The 20,804-nt window shown below is 43.3% G+C and overlaps 1 protein-coding gene across 2 annotated transcripts in view; it reads left to right on the top strand.

The window, feature by feature from the left end:
- The window catches only part of LOC122942467 (killer cell lectin-like receptor subfamily B member 1B allele A), a 31,162-nt gene extending 12,129 nt beyond the window's left edge, over window positions 1-19,033 (top strand). For both annotated transcript variants that reach the window (XM_044300107.1, XM_044300108.1), the window contains 4 exons: window positions 8,659-8,796; window positions 11,441-11,592; window positions 14,154-14,263; window positions 18,802-19,033. In XM_044300107.1, the coding sequence (XP_044156042.1) occupies window positions 8,659-8,796; window positions 11,441-11,592; window positions 14,154-14,263; window positions 18,802-18,913 (512 nt within the window). In that variant the 3' untranslated portion in view covers window positions 18,914-19,033. The remainder of the gene's footprint in view (window positions 1-8,658; window positions 8,797-11,440; window positions 11,593-14,153; window positions 14,264-18,801) is intronic.
- Window positions 19,034-20,804: the final 1,771 nt, after the last annotated feature.

Genomic DNA, 20,804 nt, shown 5'->3' with positions numbered 1-20,804 from the left:
TACAATGTACTCGTGTACATCTGCTATCAGTCTTTCTAGTGTCTCCACGGAGGGGGTGTTTGGGTAAAAAGCTAACCTGCTATTGAACTCTCTTGCAAATTCCGTTGGCTCTGTCTCCTGTGGAGTTGCCGCAGTGGTCGCTCTGTCCCCCTCCATGAGTTCGGCCACAAGAGTAGCTTTGGTTTTGTTGCTGGCTTTTCTTCCCCTTGCTTCCAATAATTCCTTTAACGCAGTTCGTTTCAATGTGGCATAATTCGTCTCCATTCACCGTTCGTTCGAATGACTGCACATATTCTTGAACTCCGGTATATCCGAATGGCTGTTTCAACGAACTGCTGCTTTGCTGTGCGGTTTGAATCCCGCCGCTTGCCACCAATTGTTGCGGAGCTTGAAGATATACCCTCAATATCTTCACTTAAATCCCCTTGTAGCTGAAGAAACAGGTCAATATTCAAGAGACAAATTCCCCAGTGACTGGACGACACACAGTTTGGGAGTCAACTGACTTTACTAGGCATGTGCACCTGCTTTCAAACCTCCAACAGCCTCATTTACATACAATACATAGATTACTATGGTACAAGGAGAGGTGGGGTCAGACAATAGCAAGGGCTGATGGGAGGTTGAGGGGGGAGGGGAAGAGGTACAGACAAGAAAGACATTCGATAAGTGGCGATGTTTGCCACAGCCATATGTTCGCATGTTTGGCAAAACGCGAACGAGCAAAGGTCTCCGCGAAACAACTGCCGGGCGAAAAGCAAGGCCATCTCTAGCTGCAGCCACTCTTCCATAAAGCCCCACTTTATGGAGTATATGGATTATACTGGTCCTATGGACAGATATTTCCATAAACATTGTGGATCTTTGGAGCTTCTTCAGTGTTATCGTTGGTGTCTTTGTTGAATCTCTGACTAATTTCCTCCTTGTCCGGTCTGTGAGCTTTTCTGGGTGGCCTTCTCTTGTCAGGATTGTAGTTTTGCCGGTCTTTCCATTTTGTTATAGTTGATGTAATGGTGCTCCAAAGGATGTTCAAACTTTGGGTATTTTTTTTTATAACTCAACCCTGTTCTATACCTTTCCACAACCTTTTCTCAGGGGCCTGCAGACTCAGGGGACTTTCAGAACAGGTGTATTTTTACTCACATCATGGGACATCAAGTGACCGTTTGTTTGCACACAGAAGGACATTATTCTACTAATTACGTGTCTTCTGCTGTATATACAAACCGGATTCCAAAAAAGTTGGGACACTATACAAATTGTGAATAAAAACTGAATGCAATGATGTGGAGATGGCAAATGTCAATATTTTATTTGTAATAGAACGTAGATGACAGATCAAACGTTTAATCCGAGTAAATGTATCATTTTAAAGGAAAAATACGTTGATTCAACTTTTCACGGTGTCAACAAATCCCCAAAAAGTTGGGACAAGTAGCAATAAGAGGCTGGAAAAAGTAAATTTGAGCATAACGAAGAGCTGGAAGACCAATTAACACTAATTAGGTCAATTGGCAACATGATTGGGTATAAAAAGAGCTTCTCAGAGTGGCAGTGTCTCTCAGAAGCCAAGATGGGTAGAGGATCACCAATTCCCACAATGTTGCGCAGAAAGATAGTGGAGCAATATCAGAAAGGTGTTACCCAGCGAAAAATTGCAAAGACTTTGCATCTATCATCATCAACTGTGCATAACATCATCCGAAGATTCAGAGAATCTGGAACAATCTCTGTGCGTAAGGGTCAAGGCCGTAGAACCATACTGGATGCCCGTGATCTCCGGGCCCCTAAACGACACTGCACCACAAGCAGGAATGCTACTGTAAAGGAAATCACAGAATGGGCTCAGGAATACTTCCAGAAACCATTGTCAGTGAACACAATCCACCGTGCCATCCGCCGTTGCCAGCTGAAACTCTACAGTGCAAAGAAGAAGCCATTTCTAAGCAAGATCCACAAGCTCAGGCATTTTCACTGGGCCAGGGATCATTTAAAATGGAGTGTGGCAAAATGGAAGACTGTTCTGTGGTCAGATGAGTCATGATTCGAAGTTCTTTTTGGAAATCTGGGACGCCATGTCATCCGGACCAAAGAGGACAAGGACAACCCAAGTTATTATCAACGCTCAGTTCAGAAGCCTGCATCTCTGATGGTATGGGGTTGCATGAGTGCGTGTGGCATGGGCAGCTTGCATGTCTGGAAAGGCACCATCAATGCAGAAAAATATATTCAGGTTCTAGAACAACATATGCTCCCATCCAGATGTCATCTCTTTCAGGGAAGACCCTGCATTTTTCAACAAGATAATGCCAGACCACATTCTGCATCAATCACAACATCATGGCTGCGTAGGAGAAGGATCCGGGTACTGAAATGGCCAGTCTGCAGTCCAGATCTTTCACCTATAGAGAACATTTGGCGCATCATAAAGAGGAAGGTGCAACAAAGAAGGCCCAAGACGATTGAACAGTTAGAGGCCTGTATTAGACAAGAATGGGAGAGCATTCCTATTTCTAAACTTGAGAAACTGGTCTCCTCGGTCCCCAGACGTCTGTTGAGTGTTGTAAGAAGAAGGGGAGATGCCACACAGTGGTGAAAATGGCCTTGTCCCAACTTTTTGGGGATTTGTTGACACCATGAAATTCTGATTCAACATATTTTTCCCTTAAAATTGTACATTTTCTCAGTTTAAACTTTTGTTCCGTGATTTATGTTCTATTCTGAATAAAATATTAGAAGTTGGCACCTCCACATCATTGCATTTAGTATTTATTCACGATTTGTATAGTGTCCCAATATTAGCAGATTGACAGATGTGCCAGAAGGAAGCTCCCCTGATGACCAGCTCACTGTCAGTGAAACCTTCCAAAAAAGGGCTTTTTCTTATGTTTCCACACCTGTATGTAAATGTGTGGTAAGATGTGTTGGGCATAGTCTACAGATACTCCACACACTTTATTTTTTTGCTTCATGGAGTTAGTTGGCCTGTATAATTATGTGTGCAGTAAGTGGCTGAAAGACTTCTGTGGGAAGTGAAGACCTTGTAAATGCATGTTAAAGGTAGGGCTACTTTCACACTGGCGTTTTGGCTTTCCGTTTGTGAGATCCGTTCAGGGCTCTCACAAGTGGTCCAAAACGGATCAGTTTTGCCCTAATGCATTCTGAATGGAAAAGGATCCGCTCAGAATGCATCAGTTTGCCTCCGTTCCGTCTCCATTCCGCTTTGGAGGCAGACATGCTTGCAGCGTTTTGGTGTCGATCTGACGAAACTGAGCCAAACGTTTTGACACACAATATAAGTCAATGGGGACGGATCCGTTTTCACTGACACAATTTGGCACAATAGAAAACAGATCCGTCCTCCATTGACTTTCAATGGTGTTAAAGACGGATCCGTCTAGGAAATGTTAAAGATAATCCATTCTGAACAGATGCAGATGGTTATATTATCTGAACAAATCCGTCTGTGCAGATCCATGACTGATCTGCACCAAACGTGAGTGTGAAAGTAACTCTTATACTTCTTTAGCAAAAAGTTTTCTCACTTTTACATCAACCAGAAGTGGGTTGAAATTATTCATCACACAAAACCAGTTCCTCCTGTCATATTAAAACAACTTGACGTGTAATATTTTGTGGCTTTAAGGGGTTGTGCAATAATGGGGTTTTTTGGCAACCCAACCCACCACACACATCCACATGGCCGGACCTCTAACCCTGGGTTCACACCTGAGCGTTTTACAGCGCGTTCAAACGCGCTGTAAAACGCTCAAGACATGAAATCCAATGCTTCCCTATGGGAATGGTTCACACCTGGGCGTTTTACAGCGCGTACGAACGCGCTGTAAAACGCCCGACGCTCAAACAAGTACTTGAGCTTCTTTGGGGCGTTTTGACGCGCGTTTGTGGCCATAGGACACTGCAGTCAATGACACAAACGCGCGTCAAACGCGCGTTTACTATTACAAAAAACGCGCATAAGAACGCGCTCAGGTGTGAACCCAGGGTAAAGGGAAGCTTACTTACCTTCTTCCTGACACTGGCTCCCTGCTCCTTCTCCTCCTGTCTGTGATGATCCACTGGGCTCTCTCACTGAAAACATTTGGCTTGACCTCGCTTGCTGTCAATCACTGGCCGTGGTAGTGACTGGCTCTCCTTAACTCATGACAAATGGTCACATGATGCAAGGAGATCTGGTCACCTTCGGTGGCCAGTGATTGATTACAGGCAGCATCAATCTGGATGTTTTCAGCATAGGAGCCCAGCGGATCTTCGCAGGACAGGAGGAGAAGGAGCAGGGAGTCAGCGTTAGGAAGCAGGTAAGTGAATAACTCCTTTAAGGCATCACTTTGTAAAGCAGAGTGGTTACATACTGCACTGTACAGCATAGTTTGCAAGAATCTGTGATCTGCACATGGTTTTTGTTCTGGGGTAAGGAAAGATGCCCAGCAACAGCTTATGGATAGAGTGGGTATTAAGTGGCTTTCCGTTCCCCTAGGAAAAATAAATAAATTTGTAGGTCATCAATTCCTGCAAACTGGACTTTGTTCTTCGGAGAGGCAGTCACCTAACACATGCTGATTAGAGATGAGTGAAGTTTTGAAATATTCGATTCCGCTGCTTCAACAAATTTTACAAAAAAATTTGCTTTGTGACAAATTACTTCGTCATGAAGCGCATTTTATTGGAAGTAGTGGGTGCAATGACAGGGAGCTGTGATAGCGCCGTTCCCCATCATTGTACCCCTCAGATGCCGCGTTCATACATGATCGCTGCATCTGTGAGTAAAAACTGAAAATTAACAGAAAAAAATGAAATCATAGTTACCACCTCCATTTGCTCGCAACGGGGCGGCCGCCACCATCTTGCTTAAAGATCTTGAGCAAAATCTCGCTCGGCCCGAGATGACGTCGTCAGGTGACGTCATACATCACAACACACGGAATTCCGACTGAGATCTTCAATCAAGATGGAAGCAGCCGGCCTCTTGCAAGCAAATGGAGGAGGTAACTGTGATTTAGTTTTTTTTTTACACTATTTCAGGTTAAATCCATTTGCTACCACGAACCACAAGGAAATTCAGCTTCGCGGCAAATTAAATTTATCCTGAAATTCAGATCGAATTCGACTTCGTTGGATTCGATTCACTCATCTCTAATGCTAATGGGTAAAAGAGCACACACTTGTTTGCAGCCCTCATGAACCCAAGGAATTTGGCCTCAGAAAGACACCAATAGAACTTAAGGGGGTTCTGCACTTTCATTTAACTGATGATCTATCCTCTGGATAGATCATCAGCTTCTGATCGGCGGGGGTCCGACACCCGGGACCCCCGCCGATCAGCTGTTTAAGAAGGCAGCGGCGCTCCAGCAGCGCCGCGGCCTTCTCACTGTTTACCGCCGGGCCGCCCGCCCAATGACGTCACGACTTGTATCAACTAGAGTGGGCGCGGCTAAGCTCTGTTCACTTGAATGGAGCTTAGCCGCGCCCACTCTAGTTGATACAAGTCGTGACGTCAGTGGGCGGGCGGCCCGGCGGTAAACAGTGAGAAGGCCGCGGCGCTGCTGGAGCGCCGTTGCCTTCTCAAACAGCTAATCGGCGGGGGTCCCGGGTGTCGGACCCCCGCCGATCAGAAGCTGATGATCTATCCAGAGGATAGATCATCAGTTAAATGAAAGTGCAGAACCCCTTCAATGAAGGTTCTCTTAACCCTTTCAGAATACAGACTATTTTTATTTTTTTCATTCCCCCCATATTTTTTGGTGGAACAAGGGTCTGGCATGTTGTACCAAATTGTTTGCCCTATTCTGATATAATTGGTGCAGTTTGAGGCAGTCTAGTCTAATCTTATGTAATCTAGCTTTATGACAGTATTAATAAATGCGCCACAATGGTCTGGGACTCTGGCTGCTTGCAGGATCCACTATAGGGAACCTACTGCATAATACATTATAATAATAACATATACACAGTAAGCATATAGTGCTAGCTAGAACATTGGCTCACATTTACTAAGCTCTGGTGTAAGTTGTGTCTTCTTCAGTTTAGGAAAATTGGTGTAAAAAAAATATATATACAGGTCCTTCTAAAAAAATGTGCATATTGTGATAAAGTTCATTATTTTCTGTAATGTACTGATAAACATTAGACTTTCATATATTTTAGATTCATTACACACAACTGAAGTAGTTCAAGCCTTTTATTGTTTTAATATTGATGATTTTGGCATACAGCTCATGAAAACCCAAAATCCTATCTAAAAAAAGTAGCATATTTCATCCGACCAATAAAAGAAAAGTGTTTTTAATACAAAAAAAAGTCAACCTTCAAATAATTATGTTCAGTTATGCACTCAATACTTGGTCGGGAATCCTTTTGCAGAAATGACTGCTTCAATGCGGCGTGGCATGGAGGCAATCAGCCTGTGGCACTGCTGAGGTGTTATGGAGGCCCAGGATGCTTCGATAGCGGCCTTAGGCTAGTTTCACACTAGCGTTCGTCGGTCCGCTCGTGAGCTCAGTTTGAAGGAGCTCACGAGCGGACCCGAACGCCTCCGTCCAGCCCTGATGCAGTCTGAATGGAGCGGATCCGCTCAGACTGCATCAGTCTGGCGGCGTTCAGCCTCCGCTCCGCTCGCCTCCGCACGGACAGGCGGACAGCTGAACGCTGCTTGCAGCGTTCAGCTGTCCGCCTGGCCGTGCGGAGGCGTGCGGATCCGTCCAGACTTACAATGTAAGTCAATGGGAACGGATCCGCTTGAAGAGGTCACCATATGGCTCAATCTTCAAGCGGATCCGTCCCCCATTGACTTTACATTGAAAGTCTGAACGGATCCGCTCAGGCATCTTGCGCACTTAGAAAATTTTCTAAGTTATTAATGCAGACGGATCCGTACTGAATGGAGCCTCCGTCTGCATTAATATGATCGGATCCGTTCAGATCGGATCCGATCAAGCGCTAGTGTGAAAGTAGCCTTAAGCTCATCCAGAGTGTTGGGTCTTGCGTCTCTCAACTTTCTCTTCCCAATATCCCACAGATTCTCTATGGGGTTCAGGTCAGGAGAGTTGGAAGGCCAATTGAGCACAGTAATACCATGGTCAGTAAACCATTTACCAGTGGTTTTGGCACTGTGAGCAGGTGCCAGGTCGTGCTGAAAAATGAAATCTTCATCTCCATAAAGCTTTTCAGCAGATGGAAGCATGAAGTGCTCCAAAATCTCCTGATAGCTAGCTGCATTGACCCTGCCCTTGATAAAACACAGTGGACCAACACCAGCAGCTGACATGGCACCCCAGACCATCACTGACTGTGGGTACTTGACACTGGACTTCAGGCATTTGGGCATTTCCCTCTCCCCAGTCTTCCTCCAGACTCTGGCACCTTGATTTCCGAATGACATGCAACAGTCCAGTGCTGCTTCTCTGTAGCCCAGGTCAGGCGCTTCTGCCGCTGTTTCTGGTTCAAAAGTGGCTTGACCTGGGGAATGCGGCACCTGTAGCCCATTTCCTGCACACGCCTGTACACGGTGGCTCTGGATGTTTCTACTCCAGACTCAGTCCACTGCTTCCGCAGGTCCCCCAAGGTCTGGAATCGGTCCTTCTCCACAATCTTCCTCAGGGTCCGGTCACCTCTTCTCGTTGTGCAGCGTTTTCTGCCACACTTTTTCCTTCCCACAGACTTCCCACTGAGGTGCCTTGATACAGCACTCTGGGAACAGCCTATTTGTTCAGAAATGTCTTTCTGTGTCTTACCCTCTTGCTTGAGGGTGTCAATGATGGCCTTCTGGACAGCAGTCAGGTCGGCAGTCTTACCCATGATTGCGGTTTTGAGTAATGAACCAGGATGGGAGTTTTTAAAAGCCTCAGGAATCTTTTGCAGGTGTTTAGAGTTAATTAGTTGATTCAGATGATTAGGTTAATAGCTCGTTTAGAGAACCTTTTTATGATATGCGAATTTTTTTAGATAGGAATTTTGGGTTTTCATGAGCTGTATGCCAAAATCATCAATATTAAAACAATAAAAGGCTTGAACTACTTCAGTTGGTGTGTAATGAATCTAAAATATATGAAAGTCTAATGTTTATCAGTACATTACAGAAAATAATGAACTTTATCACAATATGCTAATTTTTTTAGAAGGACCTGTATATATAGATGGTTGCATATTTCTAAACACTATTTAAAGGTGTCTAGAAAAAGTGTTTTGTCAAGTCTCAATGAGTCAGATTTATTACTTGGATACAACATCTTTCCGGTGCTAAATGATGGTAAGTCAGCTAAAAGTTGGCTTAAAATAAGAAATGTGTCTACTTTATCTGCCACTATGAGAAATTGTGTGACTATCTGGCCTAAATCCATTAAGTCTATGCTATTAGACAGCCTTAGTAAGTATTTGGCCACTATGTTCTAGATTTACTCTGATGCTGGGGATGGAGAACTATCTGGAACTCAGCACTATAAAAGTGTCAACAGAAAAATAGTACAATATTTCAGATCAATTAAGATTTTAAAAAAAAGAGCCAAAATGGTGTTCAAAGGTGGACACTCGCTTTAAGGGATTTGTAAAGTATGGCATTCTCTTTAAAATTGTCTGTGAAATAATTATCTGTATTTTTCAGGACTTTCTCATATATTCTAACCAAGTATTATCTATTCCTAGTCCAAAAACTTCCATGTAATACAACTACTGAGGATTATGTTCAAAATTTCCAGGAAGAAACCAATGATTTTGATTTAAATATTCCCCAAAAATACATAGATGCATATTATGCAATCATAGATCTATGTGCTGCAACAGGTAAGGGATATTCAATTAGCCAGACTTCTGGATGTTACCCACTTTCCATAAAATTCTTGATATAAACCTACAAATATGTTGGTTTACACGTAAAGCTTTTGTCCCGAATATAATTATTAAGACATGAACTTGAGTTAAAGTGGTTGTCCGTACTAGAGATATTGATGACCTACTGTATCCTCAGGATAGGTCATTATATAAGATCAGCGGGGATCTGACTCCCAGCATCCCTCACTTATCAGCCATTTGAAGCCTCTTCAGTATTTACTTAAATGCCATCTACTTTGCAATGGCGGCGCAGTGTATCTACAGCTATTCAATGCATTTGAGTAAATTGGAGCAAAAGCTGAAATTACACTGCACTGTTGCTACAATGGAGACGGCATGCAGGTAAACATTGAAGAGGATGCAGCGCTCACAGGTGAGCCGTCACCCCTTCAAACAGCTGATTGGCAGGGTGCCAGGAGTCGGACCGCCGCCGATCTGATATTGATGACCGATCCTGGGGACAGTGGTGTACATAGAGAATTAAGGGCCCCATAGAAAGGATCAAACCAGGCCCCCCACACAGGACAGAAGGGTTTCTGCCTAAACTCTTTTAAATTACCCTTGGGCTATTTTTTCTACTGTCTCGTTTGGTAAAAGTTGTTTATTTAGAGGGTAGAGTCCTTTTACCCCCAGTAGAAGAGGAGATGATCCCAACTGGGCCCCCTCTTGCCCTGGGCCCCATAGCAGTCGCATGGTCAACACGGTAAAAGAGGAGAGAATATTTAAAAGAAGAGAAACTGCTACAAGAGGACATAGTTTTAAATTACAGGGGCAAAGGTTTAAAAGTAATATCAGGAAGTATTACTTTACTGAGAGAGTAGTGGATGCATGGAATAGCCTTCCTGCAGAAGTGGTAGCTGCAAATACAGTGGAGGAGTTTAAGCATGCATGGGATAGGCATAAGGCCATCCTTCAGATAAGATAGGGCCGGGGGCTATTCATAGTATTCAGTATATTGGGCAGACTAGATGGGCCAAATGGTTCTTATCTGCCGACACATTCTATGTTTCTATGTCTGCCGATATGGTAGTTACGCCCCTGCCTGAGGATGTCATCAATATCTGTAGCCCAGACAACCCCTTTAAAGATTTGCATACCCGTTATTTTTTTGTAATATGGGCTTTCCAATCCAATTTATAATAATATAATATTTATAATAACCACATGATAACCATATGATAATTGTGAGCATATACAGTGGAGATCGAAATTAAAACTGACCTTCGTTAGATGATTCCAAATGAAATTTTTAGATAATATTTGTATCCCCAACTAGAGAGAACATTACTAAAGACTTGCCCACCAAATTTTGCAGAGCAAAAGTACAATTTCCATCACTGTCAAAATGAGTATACAATATAGCCAAACTGAACAGAAGGAGATTGCACTCAAATATTAATATGGTGGGTACATACAGTAAATCTCAAAAACAAGAAACCAACAAGGTTTTGGCAGTGGGGTGTGCATCTCAAAAAGTGCAGAGTAAAAACAAAGTATATTTGTAAATATTTGTAGACAAATCCATTTTAACATTTGCAGTGGAATATCGGGCAGCCTTTACAGGCTTCTTGTACATGGCCGTAATATAGTTTTCAAATTCAGCACCCATAGAAATCTCGCTTTTCTTCTTATGTATTTATTAAAGGGATTATCCAGCGATTGATAATGATGGCCTATCCTCACATCCTAACATCAGCAGGGTTCAAGTCCCTGCATCCCCGCCAATCACCTTTTTTTAGGGAGCCGCTGCACTCACCGGAGCTCTAGTGCAGGGATGGCCAACCCGAGGCTCTCCAGCTGTTTCAAAACTACAACTCCCAGCATGCCCACACTGCCTACAGCTATCAGCCTACAGCAGGTCATGGTGAGAGTTGTAGTTTTGCAACAACTGGAGAGCCGCAGGTTGGCCATCCCTGCTCTAGTGAGTGATGCAGGCTCCCGGAAGCTTTCCAAGGACAGCGCCGTACATCGTATAGTGGCAGTGCTTGGTATTGCGGCTCAGCCCTTTGACTTGAATGGGGCTGAGCTGCAACTAGGCCATGTGACCGATGTACAGTGATGTCACTGGCCTTGGAAGAGGCTGCGGCGCCCAAGGCCTCTTCTAAGGCTAGGTCTACACAACGACATTTGTCGCGCGACAAAAAGTCGCGCGACAGATAGGGCGCAACAGTTGTCGCGCGACATTTTGTTGCACTAATGTCGCGCGACAATTTTTATAATGGCAGTCTATGGTGTCGCATTGCAACATGCGACATGTTGCGACTGCGACGCGACAGTCGCAGAAAAATCCATCTTGAATGTGCAGTGCGACACCATAGACTGCCATTATAAAAATTGTCGCGCGACATTGGTGCAACAAAATGTCGCGCGACAACTGTTGCGCCCTATCTGTCGCGCGACAAATGTCGTCGTGTAGACCTAGCCTAACATCTGATACTCACAGATCTAATACTGATGACCTATCCTAAATATCTTTTAATGGATAACCCCTTTTAATACAAAGTCCTTTTTCCTGTACATCCCATTTGTAATCTCTGTATAGAATTACATAGCGATAGATGATAAGCCACGGCTTATTTCTTTCATTCTTTCACAGGAAATGTTTGTGAGCTTTGTCCATTGGATTGGGATGCTTTCAATGGCAAATGTTACTTATTTTCTGAAGACAGAAATAATTGGCCTACGGGTTCCAAGAACTGTCAGCTGAGGAAAGCAGAGCTTATTTCCATTGAAGATTCGAATGAACGGGTCTGGTATACTTATTATACAGTATTGAAATCATGCTAATCTAGTCCACAGAGTTCAGAAGGTACTCGCCATCTGTCTGGTCACACACCTGAGATAGCTGTAGACTGAGCGTTCATTTTTATTTCAGTGGGGAGAAGGAAATTAGTTTCTTCCAGACTCTTCTCTGGCAGTGGCATATCTCCATTAGGCCTCTTTCACACGACAGTATGTCCATTTCAGTGTTTTGCGGTCCGTTTTTCACGGATCCGTTGTTCCGTTTTTTTGCTTCCGTTGTGGTTCCGTTTCCGTTCCGTTGTTCCGTTCCGTTTTTCCGTATGGCAAATACAGTATACAGTAATTTCATATAAAAAATTGGGCTGGGCATAACATTTTCAATAGATGGTTCCGCAAAAAACGGAACGGATACGGAAGACATACGGATGCATTTCCGTATGCATTCCGTTTTTTTGCGGACCCATAGACTTTAATGGAGCCACGGAACGTGATTTGCAGCCAAATATAGGACATGTTCTATCTTTCAACGGAACGGAAAAACGGAAATACGGAAACGGAATGCATACGGAACACATTCCGTTTTTTTTGCGGAACCATTGAAATGAATGGTTCCGTATACGGACCGTATACGGACCGCAAAAAACGGCCCGCAAAACGGAAAAAAAACGGTCGTGTGAAAGAGGTCTTAGAATGAAGGATCATGCTTGATGAAATCCAACATCTTTGAGAACCCTGAGATCCGCTGTTGATAAATCCACATATACTGTATATAAGATGGACAGCCAACCTCGTGTGTATGCTCAACGTAACCTGCGTGTGTGGGAAAAAGCTTTGCCAACGTGTATAAAAACTACATGAAAGTGTCCGGCCATAAATGACCCCATTTCTGCAAACAGTGTTATCTGTTGCTCTAGGATTACATGACAAGTGTGACACATTAGGAACTGAGAGTTTAGTATTTCAGTGATTTCCAGTTTTTACAGGCAATCCAAACAAATCTGACAAAGTGTCATTCCAAGGATTTGTTCATCTCACACCTATAAGACTCATTAGTAGCCATCATCACGAGGGTCTTATATTGCCTACTATTGGACTGCGATTACACACCACTTTTTAGATATTTTATGTTTTTGTTAATTCATGTTTGTTTTATGGATATTTTAGATTTATGTTTATATGCACGTTTAAATTAATATTAACATGTGCAATCTCCTACATATATGCGCTGACACATCAGTCAGATAGGTTTTTTGTGGCTTGGGTCCAGTTTCTATACCACTCTTAATAATATACTAGAGATGGTACAAGACACCTTTCTCCATTAATGCCTGAAAGCGTCTAGTAAAAACGTTTTTTTTTTTTAAAAGTTATCAGTTCATTTTGTTCTCTGCTTCTTTGGGTATTGGGCAGACTGAGCTCTCTTAATTGGCCCCCAGATCTTGACTACAGGCGGCTGCTCTAATGTTTTTCTACATGACCACTGCTATCTCTAAGCCCAATAGCAACCAGTTTAGATCTCAAGGGATACAACAGGGTAATACAGTGTAAATAAATTGTATTTCACTGATATATACGGTATACACAGCCTCTAATGTGACTGGAGATGGGTGTATGGACTTTTTTTTTTTTTACCATTTAATAATTTAATATCAGTTGATGAGTAATTGTCTCTTCCTTGTTTTTTTCCCCCCACCTTTTTCCTTCCACTCGGGAATAGGAGATGGCATTGGGTATGGGGATGTATATAAGAAGTACAAAATATTTATAAAAAAATAAACGACACAGTTATATACATTGAAGTTTCAGCTGTCACTCTGATAAGTGGAAACGTAGTATTATATGGCATCCATTCATGACTGTCTAGAGCCCCCCACAGCAGTTCTGTATTCTGGTTCATAGAGATGTATGATGTATGCTTACATGAGACAGTGCCTATAAACAGACATTGAGGTTTCAAAAACTTTGCATAAATAAGTAGTACAAGAGAATATAAGTAACTTTGTAATATATGTTATTAGAGAAAATGTTCTCCACATATCAGCCACTTATTCTTTTCCCCATCTCCTATACTTATTATTAACTCTCAGTTCACTGCTAAAATCCAATCTGAGAGACAAGGTGTATTATCAGGTGACTGAGGGGTCAGATTACATGGTGCCAATAGATGTCTGTGCAGATGGAAAAAGGAGGGCGGGGGGGGTGAGCTGCAGATTGAGAGACACACATGCAGAGACTGCTGAAAGCTTTCCTATCTCATCCCAGCTACATAGCTCATTACTGCGGTGCAGTGTCCTCCATTCTGCTGCAACTTCTGAGGGTTTGGCACAGTCTATGGGAGACATCAAAGCACCTGTTCTCCGCTCTCTAGCTCAGGGTTAATTGCGGTCTAGAGACAGAGCATTCAGTGGGGAAAACTGGGGGAAAATGCTGAATACTGGTCATATAATGGGCAGATGTAGTGTTATTCCTCATACACATGACAGCTTATTCTGAAAAGTCACATGAAATGACAGGTAGTCAAGTTACTGGCTTTCTTTATTAGAATCTCTATGATTTATATTTCTCAGGATTTCATTTTAAGGCATGTTTCTTCGAAGAATGGACATTTTTGGATTGGACTTACGAGAAATGGTTCAGATTGGTATTGGAAAAAAGGTGGAAAGTTTCAAGGAAACATGTAAGTTCATTTATAAAGGCTTTGTTCGCATGCTGACAGCTCTTGGGGATTGACAGCCTCCTTCCTACATCTCAGAGCCCTATTAGGGCAAATTCACACACAGAAGATTTGTTTTAGAAATGTCTGCATCTGTCTCATCCATCTGAATAGGGCTTGCAGAAATCCAATCAACCAAAACAACCCCATTCAGATCAATGAAGCTGATTTTCAGAAATAGATATTTCTGTATACATTTTCTAATATACGTGTATTTCAATACTCTCATGCCTGTCTTATGAGTCCAATAGGCCCCTGTGTAGAAAATAAGTGGTATGACTCGCAGATTACGGTAGCCCATTGTAATGCATCCCATTTCTACAGGCAAATCTATGCACTATGCACCTTATGTACTGTGTTACTATGTAATCATGTTGTCAATAAGGTTAACTGTTCAAAACACACATAAGGGCTCATACACACAAACTTATTTTCTTTCCGTGTCTGTTTCGATTTTTGTATTTTTTTTTTTTTTTTTGCGGACTTTATGCGGTACCATTCACTTCAATGGGTCTGCAAAAAAAAAACAGAAGTTACTCCGTGTGCATTTCGTTTCACTATGTCCGTATTTCCGTTCCGCAAAAAAATAGAACATGTCCTATTATTGTCCGCATTACGGACAAGGATAGTACAGTTCTATGAAGGGCCAGCTGTTCCGTCCTGCAAAATACAGAATGCACACGGATGTCATCCGTATTTTTTGCAGATCTGTTTTTTGCAGATCGTAAAATACATATGGTCGGTGATTTCCCTCAGAGTTTGGCCAAAACCAGTAATGAAGCCTACTGAGAGATAAGTTATAATGGAAAGATTTGCTCCTGTTGTATGTTTTTGAGCCAAACCTGGTTTTGGCCTTACAATCACTGATGGAAATAACTGACCAAATAACTGAAGTGCGAACTTGGCCTTACACACGCACACACAAGTTCCCCCCTCAACTAGGTGATGCACTGATACGGATTACGTCCACGTGCATTCTGTATTTTGCGGAACGGAACAGCTGACCCCTAATAGAACAGTACTATCCTTGTCCGTAATGCGGACAATAATAGGACATGTTCTATTTTTTTGTGGAACGGAAATACGGACATACGGAAACGGAATGCAACTATGTCAGAGGATCACACAGAAAAAAAGCTAAATTATATCACTTAGGCCTCATGCACACGAACATATTTTCTTTCCGTGTCCATTCCGTTTTTTTTGCGGACCCATTGAAATGAATGGTTCTGCATACGGTCCGCAAAAAAAACGGAACGGACATGGGAATAAAATACGTTTATGTGCATGAGCCCTAAGGCTCCATTCACACGTCCGTAGTGTATTGCGAGTCCTCAATACACCCGGCCGGCACCCCCATAGAACTGCCTATTCTTGTCCGCAATTGCGGACAAGAATAGGACATCTTCTATTTTTTTCTGGAGCCGCAGACTGGAAGATCGGGGGCGTGCTCCGGAAATGCGGATGCGGATAGCACACTGTGTGCTGTCCGCATCCATCCCTGCCCCATAGAGAATGAATGGGTCCGCACCCGTTCCGCAGAATTGCGGAACGAATGCAGACCACACTTGTGGACGTGTGACTGGAGCCTAAGTGATATCATTTTGCTTTTTTTCTGTCTGATCCTCTGACATAGTTGTATGAATTTACCAACTGCAATCTTGGTAAGGATGCACTGTTGTCAACTGTAGTTGAAGTCCTCTGTGCTCTATTCTTTGAAGGACCCGTTCACATTGTGAATTTTTACACAAAAAATCTGCCATGTATATCACAAAAGACACTGCTGCTGTTTCTTCCACGGTTCACTTTAGATGCTGCGGACCCTCTTGGGGCTTAGCTCCATTTACAGCTTTAGGCCTCATGCACACGACCGTTGTGTGTTTTGCGGTCCACAAATTGCGGATCCGCAAAAGACGGATGTCGTCCGTGTGCGTTCTGCAATTAGTGGAGCGGCACGGACAGCTTTTAATATAACTGCCTATTCTTGTCCGCCAAGCGTGTGGAGGAGCTTCTTCCTCGCTGTACGCCGTGTGGGTAGTCATGTGTGCGAGTCACATGTGAAAGGTAAGGAGAGGCTGGGCGGCACAACCTGAATCCCCTGGTCGATCCCCGCAGCACAAGCAACACAGGTGCGGAGGTACAAACGTAATCAAATGAAGCTGCCAAACAGGTGGTGCAACGCCAGAAAAGCAAATAGCCACAAATTCCACAGGATAGCGGTCAGCGGCCTGAAGCCTTGCGCGAAATGGCTGTTGCCGCTGTGCATGCTTGATGACCGTCCGCCCCTGTATGCCCAGACAGGCATCTTACCTGTATCCCGGAAGAAATAAAGGAATTTTGTACGTACTGCTGGGTGAGTTCTGCCTATTATCTTCTCCTATCGGTCATGTGATCGCAAGAGCCGGTCATGTGATGCAGGTCCTGGAAGGCTTTACTCCGTGCACGGAGGATATATAATGATGATTATACCTGTTACCCCTCACTAGATTTCAATAGATCTGGATCAAAAAGGACAGTTTGGTGGTCTTTGACACAGGACTATAATGGGCTGTCTGTTCCGTTCCACAAATTGCGAAAGGCACACGGACAGCATCCGTGTTTTGCGGATCCGCAATTTGGGGACCGCAAAAAACACGGCACGTTCGTGAGCAAGAGGCTTAAGGCTACTTTCACATTAGGATTTTTTGCGGATCCGTCATGGATCTGCAAAAACGCTTCTGTTACAATAACACAACCGCATGCATCCGTCGTGAACAGATCCAGTTGTATTACGGTATGTCTTCTATAGCCATTTCGGATCATGAACACCATTGAAAGTCAATGGGGGACGGATCCATTTTCTATTGTGCCAGATTGTGTCAGAGAAAACGGATCCATCCCCATTGACTTACATTGTGTGCAAGGACAGGCTCCGTCTTGCTCCGCACCACATGGCGGACAGAAAAACGCTGCAAGGAGTATTTTGGTTTCCGCCTCCAGAGCAGAATGGAGACTGATCGGAAGCAAACTGATGCGTTCTGAGCAGATCCTTTTCCATTCAGAATGCATTAGGGCAAAACGGATCCGTTTTTCCCCGCTTCTGAGAGCCCTGAATGGATCTCAGAAACGGAAAGCCAAAACGCTAGTGTGAAAGTAGCCTAACCTTAGATGACTGAAACCCACTGTGATGTTGCAGTAAGATACCTAATGAAACCCTGTGTGATGTCACAGCAGACTACCTGACGGAAAGACATGTGTGATGTCATCTCAGCTTACATGACGGAAATCCAGTGTGATGTCACAGTAGCCTACTTGACTGAAAACCATTGTAATGTCATAATTACCTTACCTGACAGGAACCCAGTTTTGATGTTAGGGTACTTTCACACTAGCGTTTTTATTTTCTGGCATAGAGTTCCGTCACAGGGGCTCTATACCGGAAAAGAACTGATCAGTCATATCCCCATGCATTCTGAATGGAGAGTAATCCGTTCAGTTTGCATCAGGATGTCTTCAGTTCAGTCGTTTTGACTGATCAGGCAAAAGAGAAAACCGTAGCATGCTACGGTTTTTTCTCCGGCGAAAAAAACTGAAGACATGCCTGAACGCCGGATCCGGCATTTTTTCCCGTAGGAATGTATTAGCGCCGGATCCGGCATTCAGAATACCGGAATGCCGGATCCGTCGTTCCGGCATGCGCATGCGCAGATCGGTAAAAATGCGAAAAATGTACAAGACGGATCCGTCGGTCCGCATGACAAGCGGAGAGACGGATCCGTCCTTGCAATGCATTTGTGAGACGGATCCGCATCCGGATCCGTCTCACAAATGCTTTCAGGCAGCAGCAGATCGGCGGATCCGGCGGCCAGTTCCGACGACGGAACTGCCCGCCGGATCACACTGCCGCAAGTGTGAAAGTAGCCTCACAGTAGCATACTGTACCTGATGAAGTCAGCGTCTAATGCCAGACACTACATCATGTAGGCATGGGCAGAAGATGGCTCAACAAAGTGTTAATTAGATGGTCAGAATAAGGCTATTTTCACACCAGCGTTTTCCCCTTCCACTTTAGAGATCCGTCATTGCGTTCCCATGGCGCACACAAAAGTGCAGCAAGCAGCGTTTTTGAATGTGTCCTGGGATGCGGAGCAAGACGGATCTGTCATGACTCACAATGTAAGTCAATGGAGACGGATCCGTTTTCTCTGACACAAAAGAAAACTGATCCGTCACCCATTAACTTAAAATGTTTTTAGAGACGGATCCGTCATTGCTATGTCAAAGATAATACAACCGGATCCGTTCAGAACGGATGCAGACGGTTGTATTATCATGACGGAAGAGTTTTTGCTGATCCATGACGCTGGTGTGAAAATAGTCTAACCTGGACAAATACAAAGTAAAACCTTCCTTTAAAAATTCCTGTTAGGTGTCAGTAAATATTCACAAAGCACTTCCACCTTACTTTGATATTCATGGTTGTAGACATGATGACATGGTATAATCTGTTGCTTTATCAACAGATCTGGTTCATCAGAAGAGCATCAGTGTGCCAGCTACGGAAAAGATTTATCAGCAGAGAACTGCTTTAACCCAAACAAATGGATATGTAAGAAGAATATGTCCCGGTATTGAATAGATTTAAAAAAAATTTTTTTATGTAAATTATGTTTTATGGAAAATTGTCTTCGTTGGATTTGCAGCGTTAAAAGGACTGTATCGCTTTTATTTTGTAACTAAATAAAAGTATTTGTTAACGAATTCCACAGGTTTTGCTTTTTCCATGTCTGAGGGCGCTGACATATGGCCCTTGCAGCTGTGTAGACGCTACACCATATGTAGCAGTGCTCAGTACACACTTTTGGCGAAGGAGTACTTAGAGCAAGGCGTCTTTAAAATTACCTACTAGTACTTGGGCAGATGCAGGCACTCACTGTCCTACGTTTACTAAGCCAGACTTGGACTAAACTAGGGGGCTCAGTAAAACTCTGCCTCCCTAGGGCTCACGCATTACTTCAGCCAGTCCAAGTCTTTGGAATCATCCATTCTCTGTTGACGAATTGAAATGGAGGAAACTTGGGGACAGGGTGGCCAAATGTGTGAAGAGTTCATAAAAAATATATTAAACAGCTCACTCTGAAAGTACTAGTCAATGCCGAGTGCTTAAAGGGGTTCTCCGGGAATTAAGAAAATGAACATGGGTGGGCCATTTATATGGATACACCTTAATAAAATGGGAATGGTTGGTGATATTAACTTCCTGTTTGTGATATTAACTTCCTGTTTGTGGCACATTAGTATATGTGAGGGGGGAAACTTTTCAAGATGGGTGGTGACCATGGTGGCCATTTTGAAGTCGGCCATTTTGAATCCAACTTTAGTTTTTTCAATAGGAAGAGGGTCATGTGACACATCAAACTTATTGGGAATTTCACAAGAAAAACAATGGTGTGCTTGGTTTTAATGTAACTTTATTCTTTCATGGGTTATTTACAAGTTTCTGACCACTTATAAAATGTGTTCAATGTGCTGCCCGTTGTGTTGGATTGTCAATGCAACCCTCTTCTCCCACTCTTCACACACTGATAGCAACACTGCAGGAGAAATGCTAGCACAGGCTTCCAGTATCCGTAGTTTCAGGTGCTGCACATCTCGTATCTTCACAGCATAGACAATTGCCTTCAGATGACCCCAAAGATAAAAGTCTAAGGGGGTCAGATCGGGAGACCTTGGGGGCCATTCAACTGGCCCACGACGACCAATCCACTTTCCAGGAAACTGTTCATCTAGGAATGCTCGGACCTGACACCCATAATGTGGTGGTGCACCATCTTGCTGGAAAAACTCAGGGAACGTGCCAGATTCAGTGCATAAAGAGGGAAACACATCATCAGTCTGTGAAGAGTGGGAGAAGAGGGTTGCATTGACAATCCAACACAATAGGCAGCACATTGAACACATTGTACAGGGAGTGCAGAATTATTAGGCAAGTTGTATTTTTGAGGATTAATTTTATTATTGAACAACAACCATGTTCTCAATGAACCCAAAAAACTCATTAATATCAAAGCTGAATATTTTTGGAAGTAGTTTTTAGTTTGTTTTTAGTTTTAGCTATTTTAGGGGGATATCTGTGTGTGCAGGTGACTATTACTGTACATAATTATTAGGCAACTTAACAAAAAACAAATATATACCCATTTCAATTATTTATTTTTACCAGTGAAACCAATATAACATCTCAACATTCACAAATATACATTTCTGACATTCAAAAACAAAACAAAAACAAATCAGTGACCAATATAGCCACCTTTCTTTGCAAGGACACTCAAAAGCCTGCCATCCATGGATTCTGTCAGTGTTTTGATCTGTTCACCATCAACATTGCGTGCAGCAGCAACCACAGCCTCCCAGACACTGTTCAGAGAGGTGTACTGTTTTCCCTCCTTGTAAATCTCACATTTGATGATGGACCACAGGTTCTCAATGGGGTTCAGATCAGGTGAACAAGGAGGCCATGTCA

The sequence above is a fragment of the Bufo gargarizans genome, chromosome 6, assembly GCF_014858855.1.
Source record: "Bufo gargarizans isolate SCDJY-AF-19 chromosome 6, ASM1485885v1, whole genome shotgun sequence".
NCBI lineage: Eukaryota > Metazoa > Chordata > Amphibia > Anura > Bufonidae > Bufo > Bufo gargarizans.
The sequence above is the reverse complement of the archived record's forward strand: the minus strand, read 5'-3'. Positions and strand labels throughout refer to the sequence as shown.